General features: G+C 34.1%; 2 protein-coding genes across 3 annotated transcripts; one reads left to right on the top strand and one right to left on the bottom strand.

Moving 5' to 3' along the window:
- The first annotated feature begins 544 nt into the window (after positions 1 to 544).
- Positions 545 to 21,979, top strand: LOC117242163. Its single transcript, XM_033508616.1, has 9 exons — positions 545 to 844; positions 2,328 to 2,440; positions 2,520 to 2,738; positions 3,746 to 4,164; positions 4,682 to 5,387; positions 6,431 to 6,665; positions 7,173 to 7,404; positions 8,335 to 10,492; positions 21,550 to 21,979. The coding sequence occupies exons 1-7, from the start codon at positions 733 to 735 to the stop codon at positions 7,376 to 7,378; spliced, it is 2,010 nt and encodes a 669-aa protein (XP_033364507.1). The 5' UTR covers positions 545 to 732; the 3' UTR covers positions 7,379 to 7,404; positions 8,335 to 10,492; positions 21,550 to 21,979.
- On the bottom strand, positions 12,953 to 24,435 carry LOC117242160. 2 transcript variants are annotated; one of them, XM_033508611.1, is made up of 8 exons: positions 24,202 to 24,435; positions 22,756 to 22,798; positions 15,024 to 16,914; positions 14,536 to 14,699; positions 14,202 to 14,367; positions 13,846 to 14,109; positions 13,527 to 13,748; positions 12,953 to 13,430 (listed from the first exon to the last, which is right to left on the bottom strand). In XM_033508611.1, the coding sequence occupies exons 3-8, from the start codon at positions 16,725 to 16,727 to the stop codon at positions 12,978 to 12,980; spliced, it is 2,973 nt and encodes a 990-aa protein (XP_033364502.1). In that variant the 5' UTR covers positions 16,728 to 16,914; positions 22,756 to 22,798; positions 24,202 to 24,435; the 3' UTR covers positions 12,953 to 12,977. The 2 variants fall into 2 exon arrangements, with proteins under 2 accessions (XP_033364502.1, XP_033364501.1); XM_033508610.1 differs by lacking the exon at positions 22,756 to 22,798.
- Positions 24,436 to 24,543: the final 108 nt, after the last annotated feature.

Below are 24,543 nucleotides of genomic sequence, written 5' to 3'. Positions count from 1 at the left end.
GATAACAAATACACGATTGTAAAATCGTTGGAGGTCTAAACGTCCCACATTGTATACGAATAATTAAAATCGTCGACTAGCAATCTCCCGTCACAACAATACATACTAATAAAGCAGCCACCACGCCATCGACTCGAGCTCAAAATAAAATTATCGTCAGCTCATTACGAGGCATTACGAGGAATTCCCTAATTCCCACTAACAAAAGAGACCTCATCCTATCGTCAGAAATTCGTTATCTCTCAACGAACGACAGACACCAATATTCTAGCGTACTCTTCCCGCGATTCCTGAACGTCGATCAAAGGCCGAAAGATCCAGCGATTATTACGACTGGCCGCCTATAATTAAACATACCCGTGATTGGATTTGGCGGTATGGGCGACGATAAATTACGATTCCCCGGCAAATGTCACGGATCCCCGAGGATTCCCGGGGACGAGGGGAACGCGACGAGCCCGAGGACAGTGGCTTCGCAATATCATCGGGCTACCGTCTGGCTGGCCTTTTGCAAACGAGGTCGAAGGTCATGTCTTCGAGACATAATCGTGCATAGAGAGCGGAGTCAACATAGGACCGTGGATTCTCGAGCACGCGACCATTTTTACAATTACCAGCGAAATTTATTATAATTGAGAGTTAAATTGATCTTAAAGTGGTGTCGATACGCTTCCGGTTTTGGTTCCTTATTGGAAGGAAGTTGGAAGAGTGCAGAGATTATCGCAGAGGATCATGGCGACGTTCTATCTTTTGGACATCCTTGGAATTTCATTGCTGTTGCACTTGAGCTTTAGTATATTGCTACTGGTCATTTTGGTGCCTTTTATGCTACTCGTTTATCCGGGTAATTATCCTTGAAGAAGATTCATCCGTATCGTGATCGACAATTCATTTTTTCACAGTGTAGGCCGAGAGAGACTCGAGCAGTACCATAATCGTATAAATTTACAGTGACTCAGTAACGCAATTATTAATACTTATTTTCTATAAAGTGTTGAAAATGTGTATTTTTTGTATCTGAGATAATTATTTCCGAAATTGTTCATTCTGAATTTTTTGTCGTTTTGTTACACTGTCGTTTTTTTACGATAATCAGAAAAATGATACGAGCACAGGTGCTAGATGGCAGAATGTTGAACATTTCTTCTGTTGGAGAATATTTATAGACAAATCTTGTTGTTGTTGCAATAGATATTTCAATAAATAATATTCATAATTATTTACGTAATATATATGTTCGATATAAATAACATGTTTGTATATTCACAATATTCTTTCCGTTCTTCTTCTTGTTATTTCCTTCCTATTAAGTCAAATGTTATATTCTTTTTGTAATATAATCTTCTTTGGATCTATCTAGATCTTGAAAGAAAGTGTCACTTACGTAAATGATACGATAGATGAAATTTACAGGAAAATTAACGCGTTGCTGTAAACGTATGTGTTAGTGATGTTTTAGTTACGAAGATGATTCGTAACGAGCCGAAAGCTCGATGCTGCGTTCTATATCAATTTGCATTTAACGAGACGAATCACACGTTTCGTTGATACGTGTTTCCTCGAATCTATATTTCGTTAAAATTATTTCTATTACATTCCTATCTATTAACCACAATTTTCCTTGTCGTATATCGAGTTAATTACCATTATATAATGCACTTTGGATACGTGAAAAATTCGCAATGATCGATAGGAAACGACTCGTATTTTTGTCTGTTTGTTTTCGGTCACAGATATCGGTTCAACGAAATATTACAGAATTGTAAACATAAGTAGAGAAGTAATTACGCAGACAATTTGTTTCAAGTTAAGTAACGGCTGTCATGCGGATAATCGAACTTAAGATTGGTTAAAAAAACGAAGAAAAATTCTATCTTAATGGAATATTTCTTCTGAAAAACTCAGTTATTTTAATGGAATGGCACGTTTCATCGAAAATATTATTTGTAGAATATTTAACGAAAAATAAGAAAGTTCTTGATAATGCATCGATTATAGAATTACGTAAGATTATATAAATTTCATGTCATTGAAATTTTTATATCGAGCTTAGAAACTTTTAAATTTCGTTTTATATCCACACGAATTATGTTCACGGTAGTAATAAAATTATCCAAGAATTAGTCTTACGGATAAAAGTTGAAAGCAGTTATAATAAATCGAATGAGCTAGTTGGATTACACATGTATTTCGAATCATAGCGCTCTTTTGCACGAGATCGCATTTTTAAGAACCGATTGCTTATTTTTTAAATACATCGAGATGTTGTAAGAGGCGATTATCGCGATCTCATTTTCATAAGAAAAATATTTTTACTTTTTTTCAAGTGTTAAAATGGTTAAGAAAGGGTTGGATACGTTTCGTAAAATGGAAATATCCGAACGTGGTCGTGGTGGAAGAGAACAACATTCGAACAATCCTGGATCAATTTCGAAATCACGTAGGTACACAAAATTAGACGATTTAATTTCTTCAATTTCAACGTTATCAATTTACATCGCTCTGCTTCTTAAATTTAGGGGATTTGTACTTTGCTGATTCAAAGTCGCTCGATCGCAGAAGGTATTCGCGGCCACTTGGTACATCTGACTACATCCAGAAGGTTTCTTCGCGCAGGATTATCTACGAGATGGGGTCTTTACGTATGGAAGGATCTTGATTATTTCTCCGTGGATAATCACTTGTTAAATTCACCGTGTTCCTTCAGAGGTCGACCCATCACAGAGTTCAACATTCAGGTCGGTTTCATAAATCCAATCTTCTCCACTCTGTTTTACATCACGTTTGATTATTTTTAAATTTGTCTTTCATGTTTTTCACGTTTCTATACTCTTTATATTCTTTAAAAGCGTTTTTGTTTTATACTCTCCTCGTACTTTTCTATATTGTATACTCTTTGATAAAATCGGTTCTTATATTTTTCTCTATGTCCCTGTTAACTTTAAGCTTCTTTTTCAATTCTTTGACACGATCGAAAATGGCAAGGAAAGAATACGATAAGCAACGTAAATATTCAACAGTTAATTCGCGATTAAGTATATTCGCAGCTTAACGAGCATTTCAAAAATGTCGATTATCATAGTACCAAATATCGTCCATAGTACCTCGATCGTCCCCAAAATTCCATAGATTTATTATTTATTTCTAGAGATTATATATCCTTCGAATTTAATCATCAAGCGATATCAAACTATAAAAGGAACAACAGAAACGGACCTGTCACGTTTTCCCCGTGTGCTCTTCAATTGAATGGAAACCTTAGAACAAGAGTCTAAAGCGCATTTAGTGAATTTTGCGAAAAAGCGGTTTTTAAGTCAATTTCCATACGTAGACTGTGGATGTTTATCTGTGGCGTTTGCAGCAAATTTGAACGTCTAAAACTACACACGATACAAAATATTCAAAGCGAAATTATTTGTTATAATATTTACAAGATAAATTTGCATAAACATCCGTAGTCTATCTTTAAGTTTCAAATACCTCTTGCATCGAATGTTACATCACCTTCCGACAAAATATCTGCAACCTGTGTGCACTAAAACGATCGACGGAGACTATAGCGCCGTACTTTATTGTAATTCGACTTTAACCGAAACGTGATGCAAAGTCGTATTCGATGTTGTCGTTCAATTATTACTCGTCTGCGCTTTTCACTATCAGCCCCCATTATTTACGCTCTAAACCGCACATTCGAAGGCAAACAAGTCTGTAATATAACTATTTGCAGTAGATTCATGCATTTTAGGACTATGTGAGCGATCTCACGTCGAAATTCTTTCCATTCGGACAACCACCGTGGCAGGTGCACGTAATAAACTGCCTTCTTCGTGGAGAGGAGTACCAAATCTGTCTGGTGAGGGTTCATCATCTGCTCCTTCAACAAGAACACCTAGCGTTGGCCGATTTCCTTCCATTGAGATATTCTACTGACAGTTGGGCGTGTCAGGAAGCGGACTCTCCTTTCACGAATCTTTACTCGGAGCCATCGGCACTTCCAAAACTTTATCAGAAACTCACGGAGAGCTTCAGTAATTATTGGAACGAATTTTTATACAATAACGATCCAAACGAGAGACCAGAAATCCTGAAGAAGCAGATTGGTATTTTTCAATGCTTGAAAATCGCTGTCATCGTTTTAGTCTCTTCGGTGAAAGAGATGACAAGGTACGGTACAATGTTTTTGGATCGTTCGTTGATTTTTATAGGGTTCTTTTGATTTTCGATAATTTGGATCTAATAATAAAATTATGCATTGTATCGGAGACGATGATTCGGTCGATTGACGTTATTTAATTCTCTTAATGACGTACGCTTCTTAGGTATTTAGTTCTTTCCTTTTATTCCTACTTGGAGTTAATTTTCATATTAATAAGTAACGTTTTTATGCTCTTTAAACCGAATTTTTAGAATATTTTCTTCTACGTAGCTTTTTGTACAGATGGTATTTCGAAACGTTTGCCTCTTTTTAAATAGCTATTTAAAGTCATTTTAGTATCAAGGTGAATGTATAACGTCGTTCGCTAAGAAAAATCAACCCTTTATCTTTCATAAGCATACAAAGTTTATCCGCAAGACTCTATAATTTAAAAAACTAAATTAAATATGTAAAAAAAACTTTTAAAGAATTTAAAAAATATCAAATTTCTCAAATTCGACGTCAATCTGCTTTATTTCATTCCAGACAGTACAGGAAAGGAGAGGGGCCCAGATTTCTCGACATTTTCTCCATCTTACAGCGAGAAGCCAGTAAACGAAACGTCGGTCATACCGTCTTTCTACACGCTCTATTAAAATCTTTGAACCCTCTGCAATTCTTCTGCGATGCCATCCTATGGTGTTGGTATCTAGCAGTCGTTATAACTCTGAAAACGCCGATATTACTTATCCGAGAGTTACAAGCTTTGAAATCACGTCACAAACATTATCATTCGGATACTCTGACTTCTATGTTATGGTGCTACGTTCCTTTGATATATCAAGCCACCATAGAGGTGGTTTCCATAGCGTGGATTGCTATAAAGGCGCCGAAAACAATTTTCGAAGAATTATTTCTGAAGCATCCGCAAGCCAATCGACTTCAAATTACGTCCCCTTGCGGACGAAAAGTAGTTGCTTGGTCGGAGGAGATCAAACTCGATGTTCTACGAAAAATCTCGTCTATGACAGGAGCGACAGAGGCGGAAGTTTTGTTAGCCGCTACGGTAGATTCTCTTAAGGAATACTTTCGCCATTCTGGCGTTAGAATACCGGACGATGTGCTCGCCACTGGCAAATTTGTCGAACAGAGGGCCATATTTCTGCGGAATCACCAAGCTAGAGGCATTTTGTGTCTTGCGCTTCCTACAAAGACTCCGCTATTCGAAGATGATCTGGTGGAAATCTTACAGGTTTGCATGCAAGTTAATTATCGAAGTTGATCAAGGAAGACCTTTACGCACGGTATTACGATTACGTTTAGATCATTCGCGTCTCGGACAGTTTTGTTAGATTAAACATTTCAGTTAGTTGAAAAAGTCCTTCGAGTGCGATTATAATTGAAGTTATTTAGTTGGTGATTCGAGTTGAAGGTTGATTCTATTATTGATGAATTTTCGAAACATAAGTTTTTGAGGGGAATGACGAACGATATTATTTTAATAATTATTTTGAAATTTTACCCTAGTGAATGATAATTTGTTAATACATCTTGGTTTCAAGTACTTAACTGAAAATAATAGGAAGGATAACGATAACGCAAATAACGGTTCGATAATTTTAAGGAAATTTTTAAAAATCTAATCATTTTCCCATTTTCCTAAGTATCTAATCGTAATGTATCTAACTACGTAACCTGGAATAATCTCGATTAAAATCGGCAAAGTTCTTAACATCGTAGTAGCATAACTCTTGACGAACGAATCATCGCTATTATACCAATTTTTTTAAATAGCAGAATAGGACAAAATGAACGTGAAACTCACGAGACGAAAACAAACTATGTAACAACGATACGCCCTCGCGTTTGACCCAATTTTCCCGATTTACCAATCTATTATGCTCGTTATCTTGGACAATAATACCAACGTTGGCATTCTCTTTAAATTATTATTCCGCGCTATAATGGCCCATCATGTTTTAAGAAGAGACTTAGCAATTTCTATCGCATATTTGTTTTAACTTATCATCTGTTTACATTATTAACGCTATAACTGATCGTAAGTATCGGGACAGCTACTGATATTTAGTATAAATCGAATTCTATTCGTTGCTTTTAGTTTCTGGTAATGCAAGTTAAATAAACGTGATAAAGTAGACGTAAATAAAGCAGAGTTTTTCGATAAATATAACCTGATAGTAAGTGTCCTAATATTTATGTTCGCTATATATCTATAACCAGTAATAATTACTAATTTAATAGTAATGTAAACGATCAAGTACGTGCTTATTTCAGGTTATTCAGAAAAATGTGCGCGAGGCAAGAGCAAAGCAAAGTGCGATGTACGCCATAACGGCAGCTGAAGAGTCTTGCGGATTGATTTCCTCCTGTTTGCCGTCGTTACTGCTCAAAGTGATGTTAAATCAGTTAACGAGAAGGTATTCCCTCTCCTTGACACATGTCAACGGAGATGTGCCCGTAGAAGGCGTGGACGCGATGATGTATTGGCGACCCCCTCAAGGCAACTGCAGTAAGTTGCTCTTTTTTAACGTGTAGCGTGTTTTGTGGAAGAGTTAAGCATTTATTTCTCCCCTCTACAGCGTATAGAAACAGCTTCAGAATATATGTTCTTCGTGATTTTATTTTCTTCTATGTTTATTTTACGTGAACAAGGTATCGAAGATTATTTTTAACTTCTTCCGATAACTATCTACCGTGAATCATCGACAAATCGCGGATTTTTATACATTTAGAGAAAATTTCAAGCTGTCCAGAATGCAAATAATATGCAAAAATATATAAAATATTCAAAACGTAGTGATACTATCTCGGTTTCACTTTTTCGATTATATTCATAAAAATATGAATTTCCACGAATATCCGTAGTCTAATATCGACGATCTACGCAGATGCATCGTCATTTATACTTTTTTCCTCTTCTTTTTATGGTTCACCGAATATTCTCAACGCGCATCTACTTTTAGCGGATCGTTTGTTTTCAGTGCTCATTAATAAGGGTTGTATGTCGTTTTTTTAGATATGTCGATAACCCTGCACAGGTACGGAAGCGGTGTGCGGCTAGGTGTGATGGGCGACGCGTTAATTGGTCCTGAACACGCCGTTATCACGAGGACTTTCCCGAAAAGCATGGAGAATCTCGCGAACGTAGTTGGAGTTCCTAGAATTCCCAGCAGAAACTCAACTCCGAGTCCAGTTAATCCGAGTACTTCACCGGGACATTAAAAATGTACGGAGGCTATGTAGAATAGGTAAGACTCTCGTTGATATCTGAATCAGGTACATTTTTCTCTTTTAGCAACGTTTTTAACAACATGCGTTTGAAAAGTTCGTAGAAGCTTCCTACTTTGTACGAAGTACAAGCAGTATTTCGGTAATACTGAATATTTTACTTATTTTCTTTTTTAAGATCTATCGAAAGAAAGCTTCTAATCATTTTTCATAGAAATACGGCGTAAGAAATTTCGATCAACTTGATTTTCACTACTCTTAATCTTCCGCACGGTTTACTCCGTTTGGAGTGCGTTTGGATAGCGAGTATCGGATTAGATTTTGGGTATATTTCATTTTCTAGCCGCAGCGCCGAGATGCGATCGGTTAAGCCGTGATCATACAGAAAGCGGCGTAAGGAGCAGCGGCACAACTAACCCCAATTTTGCTGCTTATAGTTTATCTGTCTGTATGATCACGCTCTTACACCGATTTGTACAGTTAAGACGGACGTTCATAAGACCGAATTTTCAAAACCGTGACTCACATTTTCGGGTTTAGCGACCTAAAATACCACCGAGAAGACACATTCAGATCAAAAATTTTGCAATTCGTAGACTATACTTTATCTGGAAGAAAGATACGACAAACGCAAAGACATATAGAAAAATATTTCCGTATAATAAATTTAGTATTATTATGTAACGTATAAGTATTTTTACGTGTTTTGAAGCATTTCTTATATTTGTATTTAACATCTTTTTTTCTATTTAACTAAACGTAATATTCCGAATAACTTTAATTCTGGTTGGGTAATATTATGTTACCGATAATTCCGTTTCTACTTTTTATCTCTTTCATACATATTTTTTACTCTCTTTTACTTTACAATTTTGTATATTATAAAATAATTGAATTCGCTTATCACGCGTGCCTGACGTTATCAGTAGTAAATATGAACGATTTTTTAGGTCACATGTTTGTCTCCTGAGAAGATAAATCCGCGTTTTTTTCTCGGAAATCGTGCGAAACTGCGAATTCGAAATTGAAAGTGAAATTGAACTGGATACCGGACCTTTAGAGGAAGACTTGTATGTAGAATTTATTAACCCTGTCGGATAATATTTATAACTATCTACGATTGTCATATATTTAAAAGAAAAAATTTCCAATTTTTTTTTGGAAATAGATAAGCAAGAAATAACGAAAAAGATTGCGGCGGTGATATTTGTTACTTTTTTATAAATTTGTGATGCAACGCTATTTCTGTCTCCGTCCTTTTTGATATTATCTTTTTTTTCAGCCATATTCGAATAAATAAAAATAATCTGTTTCTTTCAACATATTGTAAGTATATATATTTATACAAATATATACATTCGTATCTAATTTATACATACACTTTCAGCAATTTATATTTTGCGGCAATGCATAACGCATTATAAAGATTAAGAAATTAAATCTCCTTCTTATTACTTGTTACAATGGTTTCTAGTTTTTAAGTATTATACGTTACAACTGTTACAGTTGACAGAAGATATTTCATTTTTTTAACAAGACATTTCTTTTCATGAATCACAACTTTCGTTTTAGCTTGACTTTGCATAAACAGAACAACGTTAGGGAAGTTAATTTGATAATTTGATTCCCATCTTTGTATTGAGTATTTAAAAAGTTGTCAATGTTGATGAAAATTAATTACAAAAGGTATCATTTATCAGGGTCTTGTCATTTTAATTAACAAAATTATGTTATTTAACGAGAAGAGTGTCACGATTTCAAAACTGTTTAACACTACACTTAGATTACCCCAATTAATAGTAAGCAACGTAACTAAACAATATTTGACTAAAAAATAATATATATCAAGGCTAAAAATTATTATCTAAATTTTAAAAGGAAATAAATGTTTCCATCGCTGGTTAGGTTATTAATTACTTCCTGTTTAAAAATTTCTATTTCATACCAATGTGTTTCGAAAAATTTACTTTTCCTAATTGTGCCATTTTTTCACAAACTCACGACATACATGCGAAATTGAGATCAGTTGTGATTTTCGAACTTGTATGTTCACATTTTTCTTGTTAAGAGACAAAAAGAACCGTAATTCCATTAGTTTTCGAAAATAAATTATTAAAGCTTCTGCATGAGTCAAATTGTAAGTCACATGTATGCTATAGGGCGTATACTCTAGTACCTCATTGTGAGTGCACATATACAAATATTAGCGATGATACGTTATACATTGCATATGTACATACGTATACCTTATAAAAAACGTAACACATTGTACACAACGTTAAAGTCGTACGTAATTCGTAGGCAAAAATTAAAATTGAATAACTCTTTCTTATGTTATGATACAGTACTATAGAACGATGTAATATTATTATAGTTACTTACTAATATTCTTTATTCCCTCTCTTTTTCATATCCAATGGACGTTGTCGCCCACTTTCTCCATATAACTTGCGCTTCCATCTATAGGTTTCAGTGCAAACAATGATAATTATGATAACACCGACTATCATCATCACTTTTTACTACTACTACTGAATCACTAATTAACAAATTACAAATACTATCACTAATAAAAGTAAAATAATTTAATAATAATAACATTCTGTCGTTATAAACTATGTAATACACAATAGAAAAAAGTTGTACGAAGTGAAACTAATCGATGCTAAATGTAATAATTTTAAAAGGTTACATTTTTCACTGTTGCAGTCAAAACCATTCTGTTCTTTTAAAATCATATTCCCATATCATATTGTCTTTGTGATGAAAAATGTTTCACGATTAGTTAATGAATTCTGTAGAGGTGGTATTTTCTAACAATAAAACAGTATCACTTTGTGGGGTTGGTAGAAAATTTAAGACGTTGCTTTCATCGATACTCTGTGCCACAAGATGCACGTGTGCAACTTGAGAGAAGGATACCCAACTGTGCGAAATTCAACCTAACTGGGCGCGTATAATCGAAGGAAGATCCGTTGCTATGAGGACAGTAAGATAATAAACTGTATTTCGACCTCTACCCCTACTTGATCCAAACACGAGCTACAACAAATACACAATAGTGGAAACTGAAAACTTTGTTAGACTCCGTGTCGACTTCGAAAAGATGTATGTGTAATTTATTGTATAAGATAATGTACAATTTTTACGCAATTTCAAATCTACTTTCAAGAAACTCCTGGTAAAATTTACATTTGTTATCACACTTGACACTGTTACGCTATGTAGTATTAAATATAACATTGTTGCAAACAGCATCAAAACTCTCATTGATTATTGAGTATAAAATGTGATAGCGGGATAATATGGACAACCAATTGACTTATATCTTTAGAAGTGAAATATTTGATTTTATCTTGTATCTTTGCGTGTCGTGTTTTAGTGAAGCATGTGTACACGAAGCAAGGCGCTACTAGCGTTCCAATGCACGCTACAGAACAGTAGCAGAAACTAGCATTTTACGACTCTCAGTTCAATCCGAGGGGAAGCTTTGACAATTTATTTCGTAAGGACGATATACTTAAAGCGCATTCTTCTTTTTAAATTTTTTTTTCTCAAGAGACACAGGATAAATGACATAGAAATCCGGAAATGAAGTTAACACGTCGTTAAGAAATTGTAGAGAAAGAACTGTATCCATTTTTATACGCTCTACGAGTATGACATAATTATTTATAAGCACGATCTTTTTTAAGAACGAGACTTTTTAATAACATTCATTATAATGTAATGGAAACAATTAATTGTTGATATTTTTGTTAAACTTCTAACAACAGGGTGCTTATTTAAGCAAAAATATAAGTATGTACATATTGAAACAGCAAATTTAAGTAAAGTTGCAGTCATTATAGTTACGTATCCTTACGTCTCTACCATGATATCGATTGATTAAATATTTCTAAAAGCTATACAGAAATTTCTAAAAATCGAATAAGTTTATTGGATTTATTTTTTTTATTTTTTAATTGAAATATGTCATTACGGTGTATAATATGGTAACATTGCGCTTCAAAAATCTTCGTTAATATAGTTAAATGCCGAATACTTATTAACTAGAGAATACATTTGCTAATTTCACAATTTTTCTAACCTTTACCTGACAATGGTTGCGATCACAGTTGGGACGTTTCGTTACAACGATGCGAAAAATTATTGTACATCGTTTTAATTAGCATGGCAGACTTGATTTCTCAATTTGTTATCTATATTGGACGTTATAAGGCAGAAGTTTAGAAGTATATCAATCTGGTGGTATTCACAGCAAATTTGAAGAAAATCCAATCAGCATGTTCTTTAGATATCACTCATACTGTTATACCCTATCATGCGCTCGAACCATGTCCTTGAAGGGAAGAGGGTGAACGCTTTCTAGACGAACGCGAGGCCTCGAGATGATTAGGCCACGAACAATACTCTAGATGATCTTCCAGGCAATCGATCAGACCATAATATGTCGCTAATGTACTAACGACGCCTCGGAAGTAACCTGATTTATGACACGCACGGCCATTGAGAACATGATAGACATAGAAAATAGAAAAGATTGTTAGAATTGTTGAAAAAAATCGTTATAAATGCTAAAGTCTCTACTAAAAAATAGCCTCTTGTGTCCGAAAGCAGGCGTCATAAAATTACCTACGAAAGACCTCACGTTTTTGTTCCTTCGGACGGAACACGCAAGATTTTTTTGTCGTTAACGCCTTTATAAGTATATAAATTCAGTTAAGTTTGCCACTTCCTTGTTCAGAAATATTCAAATTGAATTACCAGATAGTGTATATTTGTATGTTAGTTCATGTTTTTCTAGTAATACACGTATATAGAAATTTTGTAAATATTTATCAAAGCAAGTTTCTTCTAATTACGAGCACCTTTTTTAGAAACATCCTTTTTTTTATTGTTTTATTTGTTTTTAAGAAAGAATTTTGTCTTTAATAAAATTATTGGTGAATTAATTTTTTTAAAGAAAAGTAAATAATATGTATTTTATAGCTTTGTACTGTTGGAACAACAGCGAATAATATATACCAATTGCATATCGATACATTTACGCAAGCGACACGCATCGCACATATTAATCGAAAGATAAATTGCAATTTAAAAGATAAGGATGCATTTGTATTTCAATTGAATAAATCAAACTGTACTAAATCCACAAAATAATTAAATAGTGAAATACGATGTTCAATTACGTTTGCCGCATGATAAAAAAATCTTACGATACATTCATTGTTTCTTTGTACCTTTGCTAATTCTTCGTATATTATGATCTCTTCAGTGAATTTCAAATACAATTAACTATATTTCACTGCAATTTAAATAACTTTAAGTTATTAACATATGTACATTTTACGGTTTATTTTATGAATATTACGGATCGATAAGTATTATTATTATCACTGTATATAAAGTACATCCATTTAATAAAAAGAAATCCGACGATAAAATCATTATAGAGTAAAGAAAAATTAATGCAACAATTAATATTTTCCTTCTCTGGACGATTAAAATAACAGTAAATTATCAATTAACAATTCCATCGCTTGTCTTTGTCGAAAGTCGATTCGAAGAGTCGAGTCGATTAATAATAAATTCAAGCTATACTATCTCTGTCACGCTCCATTTCGATGGGTCCTTTGCCCCAAATCTTCCGATTTTTTGTGTACGGAATGAGGCCTACCAAAAACCCAGAAATAACAATCCATCCACCAGCCAAACAAAAGGACAAGTCCCACGAATCCGTTACGTCAAATATCCAACCAGCCAGTGGTGGACCAAGAAGATTTCCTATACCTTGACAAAGTAAACTAAGGCCGTAGGCAGTGGTGAATCTCTCTAAAGGTATCAACTCTACCAATATAACAGGAGTAAAACTAAAGCTACTCGCAAAAAAGAGACCGAACGCTGCCGAGGTGACCATCAGCAGATTATAATAAGGAGTTAACGTTGACATTAAAATCGTTGCCACACCGCAAGCAACTAGACACCAAGTGTAGGTTTTACTAACATTCATCCAAGGTTGATCTCCTGCCCATCCAAGACCAATCTGAAAACAATACAAAGTAACTACATTGTAAAATAGTTAATAAAATAGTTGCATCGATATCTCTGTAAAATAATTTGCAGATAAAACGAATCATACCATTCCAATCGTATTAGTAATGCCGATAATACTAAGGAGATTCGCAGCATCAGACTCGATGTAACTGTTTCTGGTAAGATGCTCGGCAAGATAAAAGTAAGGCACAATGAACCAAGTGAACAGCAAGATCGTTGACAGTGAGAGGAATAAAAAGTGCAGTTCCAGGAACATTGAAAAGTCCATCATACCCTTCAGTAAGTCTACTAATTCGCTGTACCATTTCTGGAAATAAAAGATTAGAATAGGTGTTATATTACAGGCTATAACGATAGTAAAACTAATTATTATTATTATTTATTTATTTCGATTTTTATCTTACCTCTTCGTTTTCTTTGGCTAATGTAGTCATACTATTCCTATAAATATCAGGGCAACTACTGGCTCTTAATCTGTATTTGTGCAAATTAAGAGCAGCACCACGATACATGACCGAGTTCCTGTGAACTCTAATATCTTTAAAATGGTGAGTATTGGTATTAAATTGTCTTCTTAACCACGGGAGAGAATCCGTTCTGACGACTCCACAACTAAGGTCCGCTATGCGTTGTTTAGAAATCGATTTTGATTTTCGTCCTTCGCTCATCTAAAATATTATATGATAATGTAAAAAGAAATAAAATTTGTCGTTGCTTTTTGTTTTCACTATATCAGACAGAAATAAATGGTTTTACTTACTGTATATTCAAGTTCTTTGACCAAGAGAGGATTGGCTTCTTCTGATTCTTTTTTAGATATCCTTTTCGTTATGTGATTCTTTATAGTGTTGCATGCAGCCCCTGAGTGAACATTATTCGTTGCATGCGAATTGTCATGTTTTGATTCGTCAGGTGCTTGTTTGATCCTTTCAATTAAAACGAATAATATTACTATAATTCATTATTAATCTTTTGTTATATTTCTTACTCGTGACGATATCGGAAGACGTTAAATATGACAGAGGGACAAAAAAAAAAAAAAAAAAAGAAAAAATGAAATAAAAATAGCGGTACATATCGATCAAATTTGAAACCTCATAGACATTGTGACGCGACTCTTATTGCCGACTTCTCCAGTGGAATCTTGTAGCATTTTATCCGAATAACTTCTACATGATAGAAGGTTGGGATAGTTCTCCAAAATGACCTTATACAGTCTCGGGTTACTGGAAAGCGATTCTAATACTTCTACGGGCACCTGCAATATACGAAAGTACAAATTTTCTTTCCAATTAATTTTTTAATCTTTGTGTTTTTATCTATACGAAGCACAACTCTGTCTTCTAATCATATTTATTAAAAATTCCTAATGTACTATGTATTAATTTATATTTATTTATCAAATTACCAATATAAAAAATAAAAATTCATTTCTACTGCTTCATTGTCAGTGGTATTTCATTTGAATATTAGAAAAAGAATATTAAAAAACAAAGAATTTCATTATTATTCATCGCGGAATCCCTCGGAGAGCAATTGCAGGATTCTTTTCATTCCGTATTTATCCAGGTCAGCTTCTCACCTTTTCATTGTGCTTCACGAAAGTAGGTAGGTTAACCACGCTTCTAAATCTAATATCCCCGTTCGCCGTCTGTGGACCGTCCGTGGTGGCGCTGAGAATCTGTAACAAATACTCCGGCGTATGTCCGCTCTTCAGCATTCTTCTCAATTCCTCGACCCCAGGAAACTCGTCTGCAGGGCTGATACTGGATCTATCGCATTCGGACTTGGTCGTCGATTTTTTCGGGGTTGCACCGTTCTGTTTTTCCTGTTCCAAGATCCACCATTCAGGATCGCGCATTACCGTACCACAAACGATCATGTTGAAGAAGGTGCCTGCTAGCAGCAAGCAAGTGCCTCTCCAGCCATATTCCTCGATGAAATACGTGGTCATGGGTGCGTACAAAAAGGTACCGATCCCTGTGCCACAGGCGCCCAATCCTACAGCTAAGGTTCGCTTCTTATCGAACCAATACGCGATGCTCACGACCGCAGTGACGTAACACAAACCCAAACCCAGACCAGCGATGACTCCAAAAGTCAAATACATTACCTCGATGGAATTGCTAAAGGAGCTCAACACGAAGCCTATTCCTGAGATCAAGCCACCTACGATGGTCATACTTCTACATCCGTAACGATCTACTAAGGCCGACATTATAGGGCCGGACAAAAGTGGTACAGCCATAAAAAGAGAACCTATCCAGGCTGTTTTCGATTTAGACGCACCGAATTCTTTAAGGAATTCGATGTACAAAAGGCCGAAACTGAAGGACACTCCATCGGCTATCATGGAGATGACCAAAGAAGCCAATACGACTACCCAACCCCATCCACCATCTGGCACTTTAGGTTTCCTTTTTCCCTTGTTGGCTAATTCGTCGTCTAAAGTGCTATCGGAATCGATAGAATCCCTCGTGTCGTCTCTGTAGCCAGGATTAGGGGTGATTATTGGCTTTGCCTCCAAATATCTCCAATTGTTGGATCCGTCGTTTTTTTGAAATGGGGGCAACTCGTTGGCTAACGGGGTTGTTATTATTAACTTGATTTTATTGACAGGTGTAGGGTCTATCGTAAGATTCGGCGAGGCCAAGGAACTATTGTCAACAGGAGTAGGTAGTGTTCTGTCCTCCGTGCAATCTGTTCCAGGACTCAGTAGATCGATCTTGTCCTCTATATCGTCGGTCAAACTTAGATCCTTGCTTTTGCCAATTTCCGGAGATGTCGTTAAGAAAGTGTCCTTATCGGGTGACAATGATTCCACGCTTCGATCGATGGTATGAGCTGGTGTAGACAGAAGAAGTCTTTCGTCCGCCAAACTACTGAGGTCTTCGGTGTTCCCAGAATCTGGATCGATCTCTGAATATTTCGTAGACGAGGCGACGCTTTGGGAACGAGACAAATCGATCGTATCGTGCGTTTCTGGATCTGGCGTGCCACAAGGTGTGCTTGGAAATACCGTTGGACTGCCATTTTGCCAGCCAACGATGGGCGCCTTTCTCGGCAGACGATAATTCGAATTTGTTTGATCTCTCTGATAGCTGTTCGATCGTGGATAATAATTTGGATCTCTCGCGGTTAGTCCGTCTCTTTTGATCAAGTTCGTCGAGCCGTTGTTGCGAATATCGTTATTGTTGTTCCAATTGCAGGCAGATTTGTGGGGTACCTGTTGCACGTTCAGTTGATTTGTTGGTTTTAATAGCAGGTTCTCGTTACGATCGGTCATCGTTGTTATTCTAAATGTAGGTGCTGGCCGAGTGGATCCAACGTCGGGGCCAGCCCTTCAGCCTCTGGATCTCGCTCGGGAAAGATCGTTCACGCCCCTCACCTACCATAAGGACTTTCCGGTCGATCTTGGAAAAGTCACTAAACGTCGGTCGCCTCAGCATGCACGCTCCGTCTTCTTGCTTCTCCTGTGGAAAGATCTGTTTTTAATAATATAGGAAAAGTATACTGCTTTATAATTATAAATTATGATATTCTTGGTTATGCTATCGGATAATTATTAGAAATTTTAATCAGTATAGTTAAATAATGTTTGTACAAATCGTTCATCGTTCTATGACGAAATACTTGAAAGTTTCTCTTTCAAATAAAATCTTGGAATATTTGTTCTAAATTAATTAATAAACAAATGATCGTATTTTAATGTTCAATTATTATAAAGCATAAAAGACTATATTTTGTTATTTCCAAAAAGATACAAGCCGTTTACATGTAAATTATAGGCGTATCTTATTTTACGTACGTACTGATCTTAAAATTAGATCTACGTAGCAACTTGTAAGTTTTTTAAAAGCTGCCAAAATACAAAACTTTGTTTATTCTGTTAAAAAGTATTATATTCTTTGTATGATGAAATATAGGTAACAATTACGTCAGAATTCTAAACACACCGTAGTGAATAAAATATGCTAAGATATAAGACGAGCGTTAAAAGGAAACGTCAAAGTGTAAAATCATAAAATAAATCAAACGTGCCTCGTTAACGTGTACTAAGAGAGCACAGGAGTAAAAAAAGTGGCATAAAACAAGGAAGTTCTAATAAAAACGGGGAAAAAATAAAAGTGAAGTAATTAGCAACGATGATAAAAAAGTAAGAGCTGTTTACTCACCATTGAGGTAATGTAAGATGATATATAGGCGTGCATGCGTGTCTCGGTACAGGAATGTGCATACGACACTGAACGGTGTGAGCAAGTATAAAGAAATCGATAGAAAAAGAGATGGACCATATTTGCGATCAACCATTAAGTGATTAAGTGATTAAGTTAACTAATTATATATGCTAAAACAAGCAAAGCGTGCGTGTTCAATTAGAGAATTCAAAGAAGCTGGGAAAAGAAAACAATTAGTGGTCAGTGTGAAAGCAGAAAAAATAAATTTCTGAAACAAGATAAAAGGAATTAGAAAAATAATTATTAAATATCTTTCAGCGAAGTATTACATCTACTACATGCATGATTCTACATATATATTAATGTTACCTTAAACCGCAATGTTAATAAAAATAAGAAGTATATCTAAAAAAACACACATTTTATGTAAGATCAATACTTAAATATCATTAACTATCGATGGCAAAAATTGTTAATACACGTAAATTAAATTTTTCCATTATACATTCTGCCTAATTAAATTACTTCTTCGCTTTTAACACGCAAATATAAATGGAACAGTCTCAGTCTATATCAACGACTCATCACTTCTATATACACTTTCCTATTCCATTCCATTTTCCATATCCCACGGTTTAAATGTATTCTCCGATTAAGAAGAATATTTGTGCCCTGTAATCGCAAGTTTGTTCTCTTGCGCTCTTATCTCATTCCTCTAAAGAAACAATGGGAAAACGACGTATGTACGATTAGAGGGCATTCATGCGAGGCGTCCTCTATTATTTAATCGCTTTTCTTTCTTGGAAATAAAATATCTTTTTCAAATGCCGTGTGCTCATATATCAAATCATTAAATAGCGACATTCATCGGTGTCTTATCGTTAGAACTATAAACCCACTTAAGCCCATACACACTGCTTTCTCGGTTGCTTTTAAGATTCCATACAATAAAAAAAAAGACGATGGCTTGTAAGATAAGTAACAGATATTTCACTGCGAATATTAATTATTATTGCAATTTCATTAAAGAAAGAAAAGGAGGAAGAAGGATAGTTTCAACGTACAGGGTGATTCTAAAGTCTCAGTACAATTAAAAAAGACACGATTGCCTATGTAGAAATAAGTTAAAAATATAGAATACGATACTTTCATATGTCGTAAAAGACGATTTTAGAAATTTGTCCTTTTTATCTTATATTTTCGACTTATTTTTATAGGAGAAATCATGTGTCCTTTCCGACTGCACCATAATTTCGGAATCATCCTGTATACTAACACTGCTATATATATATATATATATATATATATTATTGTACATACAATATAACGCTATACATAGCGCATTATCTAAATATATTAAATACTAGTACGTTACATATTATTTATTATATTGATTGTACATTATATAACACACCATGTACATTTTGTTGATACAGCCCTGGCTGTATTTATGTCCTCATATATCCATATTTCTATCCTGCTTTATACTGACTCTTGAAACGTAATTACTTTGATCACTGATCAATTTTACGATCTTGCTAAATCATGATCCTACAATACGATTCATACGCTTAATTTGACTAACACGTAGGAGCATTATCCTAAAACGCTCTATCAATTATCACCTATATAAATACGAGAAGGTTGACTTTAGTGCTAAGTACATGTCCGGAGCCTAATAAGGTCTCAGTAATGAATCATCTGTTTAAGCAGGTTTAACCTTAACTTTGGCAGGCTTCAACTATACGTAATTCATTTTTCGACAAAAGTGCGGCAAAAGTGCGGAGAAAACCGAGACGCCCTCTGCCAGAAAGCTAAAGTAATATATCCGGTAGATGGACACGATCCAATAATAACACGCAGTTTCGTAACTATCGATTCGAAAAATAACTTTCAGAAATTATATTCTTTGTTTCCTCGAGTTTAAACATTTCTTTTATAATAATAATTGTAACGATAAATTATATTACAATTTATATTATTAATTATAAAAATAATAATAATTATTATTATTTGCTAGACTTTATTACTATGCATTATTACGCATTTGTGGGAAATTCAGAGATACTGGTATAGTACTCGTTGTGATATTTGGTTGGAAAAACATATTTCACCCAGCATTGCATTGCTTTATATTTATAAAAATATAAATTTGCGCTAACATTCGCGGTTTCGTGGTATTTATATCTAATTATTTATGCAAAGGATTTTTCTAGTTGAATTTTACATTCCCTTTTGGCTTTTGGCAAATTCTGATAGGATTATTCGAAGAGAATTATGTCACTGGGTTAGTAGGTAAAGCTAGTAGTACTAGCAAGTTCTTATAATCGAGAAGCGACCATCGAACGTGAACTCAAGCACATGATTTATAGGTTTACGAAAGAATCGATACGATTCCAGGTTATTTTAGATACATTTACCCTTTTCGTTCTTCCCACTATAGTACTTTCCATTAACGTATGAACCTTGAAGTTCTAATGCAAACTCAATAAATTCTTTCTATTTGTAACACTTTTATTTCAACTATAACTATAACAGATATATTTTATATTACCGTGACTTAATTTAAACTTCATTTCGGTATTAAAGTATACGATGGTTGATGCGAGAAATCGTGCGTACTAACAAAGATCTTTTTTCATATCTTTAGCAAACTTTAAAGATTATGTTTATTTGTAGAAAAACATAATTAGGTCGAATATGATCCAAGGGATCTGATAGAGTTAAACGAACTAGCATAAACCCATTCTAAATTATTATAATTACTCCTATAAACTAACGATATCAGTCGAGGGTTAACATTGATAATTACGAAATAATTAAATAAAAATAATTAATTAAATTTTGGAAATTCTTGTCTGCTCGATATCGAGGACCTCTTTGCCCTCCGGTGATTTATTACACGCACGATATGGTTTATCTTATTTCCAAAAACCAGAAACACCCAGAAACAGTCACAACCATATAACAACAGAAATAAAGTAGTATCTGATGACACAGATCAGTCCTGTACATGTAATCTCTCAAGTAATTCTACTTGAACTCTATATTTCATTCAACAAAGCGACGAGCGATGGCAAATATTTAAAGAGATAATAAGATCTTTCGAAACTGCAAAGAACGAGACCTATCGATATCGAAAAATATCTTCTTTGTAATCACAAGAAGTTTCTGTTAATATTTTAACATGGAAACGTAAAAAACGTATAAAAAATTTTTCTCGGTATCGTTGTTAGGTTCTTCTAATTTATTAATTTTTTTTGTTTAAATAGTATAGAATTTCATGCAAAGTTTCAGACGATCGATTGTTCTTTTGACTCCGCGCGAACCTTCACCTGCAAGGTGTGGCCGCAGCTTTAAGGTTATCTTATCAGAAAGGAAATCCAAGACTGATATTATTAGACAGCACGCGATGGTCCTTAATCGCCCCTGTACTTGTTCATAATTGCTAGTGGACTGTTTTCGTATACTTGCAACATAAAATTAGGGCAAATGTAAGGTATTGCTTCTTGCATTTCCTCGTTACTTTGTTCTGAAAAATGTGAATAAAAGATAAGAAAAATAAATCGTTAGATATTCTAAATATCAGAAACCCTTAAATATCTATGGAAATGTATAAATGATATTTATACATTTTTAGAAGATAACAAACTTTTTGATCTTTTTCCCTTGAAGAAAGAAATATTTGATTTCCTATTCCCTCGGAATAATATCGTTACTTCTTTTCATGCATATTTATCACGCAAGATGTTCAAATAGATCGGAAAATACTAAAAGTAAAATAGTATCGCTAAAAACAAAAATGTTTACGGATGCAATACGTATTGGATATTATATTGTTTAGCTCAAGGAGTAACTCAACTTTCCTCTGGCATTAAGAAGATTAGGTCACGAGTATATACGTATATGTATATATATGTATTTTTGCAGGAATATGAGTACGCACAGGATGATTCAGGAGCGCCAAAAGTGGGTGATCGGGGGGTGTCACCATGACAACCGCCATGGTCGATTCCAACGTCTACCATCCGTCAGAAGAAAATAAACAAGCGGGATCATGCACTGTTGCGATTCATTTGCCAATTAAAATCAATAGCGTTGAATATCGATGATAATTCATGAATTCTCGTGCACGCGAAGCCTGATCAATTTGCTCGATTTTTAGTTATCCACGTTATATTAGATCGTTAATCGCTGAACGAGCAAACTCTAAGATACAACATTATCGTTCCATAAATATCATAATGTTAATATTTACGTTATTAATCTGTTATTGTCATACTCGTGTTGCAACACTTCCTAAGTATTGCTTTTTGTTATTGGTGAATAAACATAGTCAACTGAAAAAGTTGGCGTTTTACGTAAAGTGTTTGATATCGATTTGAAGATTACCCATCACAGATTTTGATATTTGATGCTTCGAATATTAAGATCACGTTAATGATAGGATAAAATTTCATTGTAATATATCTTTTCTTATTGCGAAAATGATACAATAAGGAGAGAGGGAGAGTTAAAGTTATAATTAACTTTTTCGTATGTTGTTAGTTTAATATTGTTTTATTATTGATATTAAATAAGAAATAGATATCTATTGTTTATGGTGATTGTAATGATACTGAAACTTTATTATTATAAATAATATTAAAATGAAACTCGTAGAAAGCAAAATTTATAGAACACCTCTAATAAATCGTTAGAATTAAATTCGTAATCAATAATTGCATAATACATTTGCACACATTTTTTCACAAATAAAAAGCAATTATCAATGTAAAAGGAGTTTAATATCATTTGCATAAATATATATTAAACAACATAAAAATACATTAGAGTTTTGTTATATATTTGTGAAGCGATTGGTCATTAGATTTCACGAGGGAAAAAAAGTTAAGATATTGAAACGAGGAAGATTTACCGAGGTGAATAATTATTTATAAGAGTTCTACGTCATATGTATTATTCAGATATGTAGATCAGTACCATTCCGGTTTAATTATCTCGAATGCATTGGTGAAAGCAACATTAAGCTATCGCGCGCAGCACGCGAATGTCAATGTCTGTTATTGTTGGTAGGTTACTTTTATGACGTAATTTTAGCTTAACATGCAGATTGTTAGAAACATAAACGCTTACATAACTATATGACACCCCAGGCTCCAGATTTTCACTTGTAAACCTGCCAAAAGGACATTGACCTTAGACTTACACATGGTTCTCACTTCGCTAATTCTTTTTCTAAATCTTTCAAATTCGTACATAATAAAATACCTACATACTAAATTAATTAACCTACTGTCGACGAAAACAATATTTGGAATGTTGATCGATGGTTGTAAATAACCTAAAGTATACACGTCTCTGGAAGTTATAGATTTTCGGTACATACGTATATATAACATAACCTGTTCGCATTAAGCTCATAATACGACTTTCAGGCTAGTATATATGTACTTGCGATGTAAACATAATATAGATCACATTTTCAACACTTTCTGAGAAATATAATTTTGTTTTCATGGAACAAGCGAATATTTAGCGTTATGAAATCGATATTATCGTATAATAGTTAAAAGTAACGTGACATTTTACCTGATATAAGGAAAATGTAGGTCAAAGAAATGAAATTCTAACCAGTAGCTCAAGCTAAGAATAAGAAAAATGATATGTAATGCTAAGCAAAGTTTATTTTCTCCTTATCTAAATATTTTCTGACAGAAAAATTCGCCTCTTATCGAAAACAAAAATAAAGAACAATGCCCCTACTGATAACATAAAGAAATTAAATGATATCCGATCATTCAATTTACAAATGCCTGTCAATTAAGTTTGACATATCAAAGGAATGCTTTTGTTAAAGAGGGCATATTTTAATGTAATAAATATTATTTTTTATTTTTATTATAATTATGGTATTGCTTTCAGAAAGCATTTCAAATGACTTTTAATAAAAGTTTTACATGCTAATAATAATTTTAAGAAGTAAAATACAGCTATATTATACGAGAAATAAAATTTTTTAATTAAATGTGATAGATTCTTTTATCTTAAGCCAATGGTAATTCAAAACTTTTCGCGAACTATAAAAATACGAAACATTTAACACATCGATTTTAGCAAAATCAAAAAGTCCTTCGATTTTATCGTCTTTACGACTTGTTTCGTTCTTATTAGAAATCCTAATTCGATTATATATTAACAAAAAATTCGATAATATTGGTATTTATAATATTGATATTTTTTCACTAATATTGATTGATATAGAGCATTCGGATTTCAATTTTTGCCTTCTTGAAGCTACATATCCTTAAAGATGTGTCCTCACGCATATTTCATGTAAATCAACAAACAATGATTAAATGAACAAATAAAAATTAAACAAACATTATAACGTCTGTGTGCTTTTATAGAATGAAAAGAAAATTGGTAACTTAGTTTTGTAGTTAAGTGTACTTGTTTTGTAGTTTTGTTACTTTGTTTTTCGTCCATACATTTGCTACTTTGATATTAATAATATACAAAGGTATCTAACAAAAGAAATTCGTGCATGTATGTATAACAATTTTCCAACTGTCAACTCACCCACGAGGAGTCTTCCTAGTTTTTCGGTGTTTTCGCTTCTTCTGAAAACGAGCTGTCAGAAAATCGTCGAATTCACTAGAAGATTTACTGGTTAAAGATCCACCCGTATAATTTTTCTCGCTCGATACTCGATACGTTTTATCGCGCTCTGATGTCACAAAATGCGAATCTTTTCTTTATTGCATGTACATAACCACTTCGAGTGAACGCGCCCTGAGTACTGAAACAGAGGTGAACGCTGCTGCGCGTTCGCCCGTCATTGAAACTATTCCGAGTACACCTGTGACTAAAAGAGGGCGCAAGTCAGTTCTTTAACCACTTGCGCGTAATATCGCAATCCAT

This window comes from Bombus vosnesenskii, unplaced genomic scaffold (assembly GCF_011952255.1).
Source record: "Bombus vosnesenskii isolate JDL3184/JDL3185 unplaced genomic scaffold, Bvos_JDL3184-5_v1.1 scf7180000016263, whole genome shotgun sequence".
Taxonomy (NCBI): Eukaryota; Metazoa; Arthropoda; class Insecta; order Hymenoptera; family Apidae; genus Bombus; species Bombus vosnesenskii.
The sequence above is the reverse complement of the archived record's forward strand: the minus strand, read 5'-3'. Positions and strand labels throughout refer to the sequence as shown.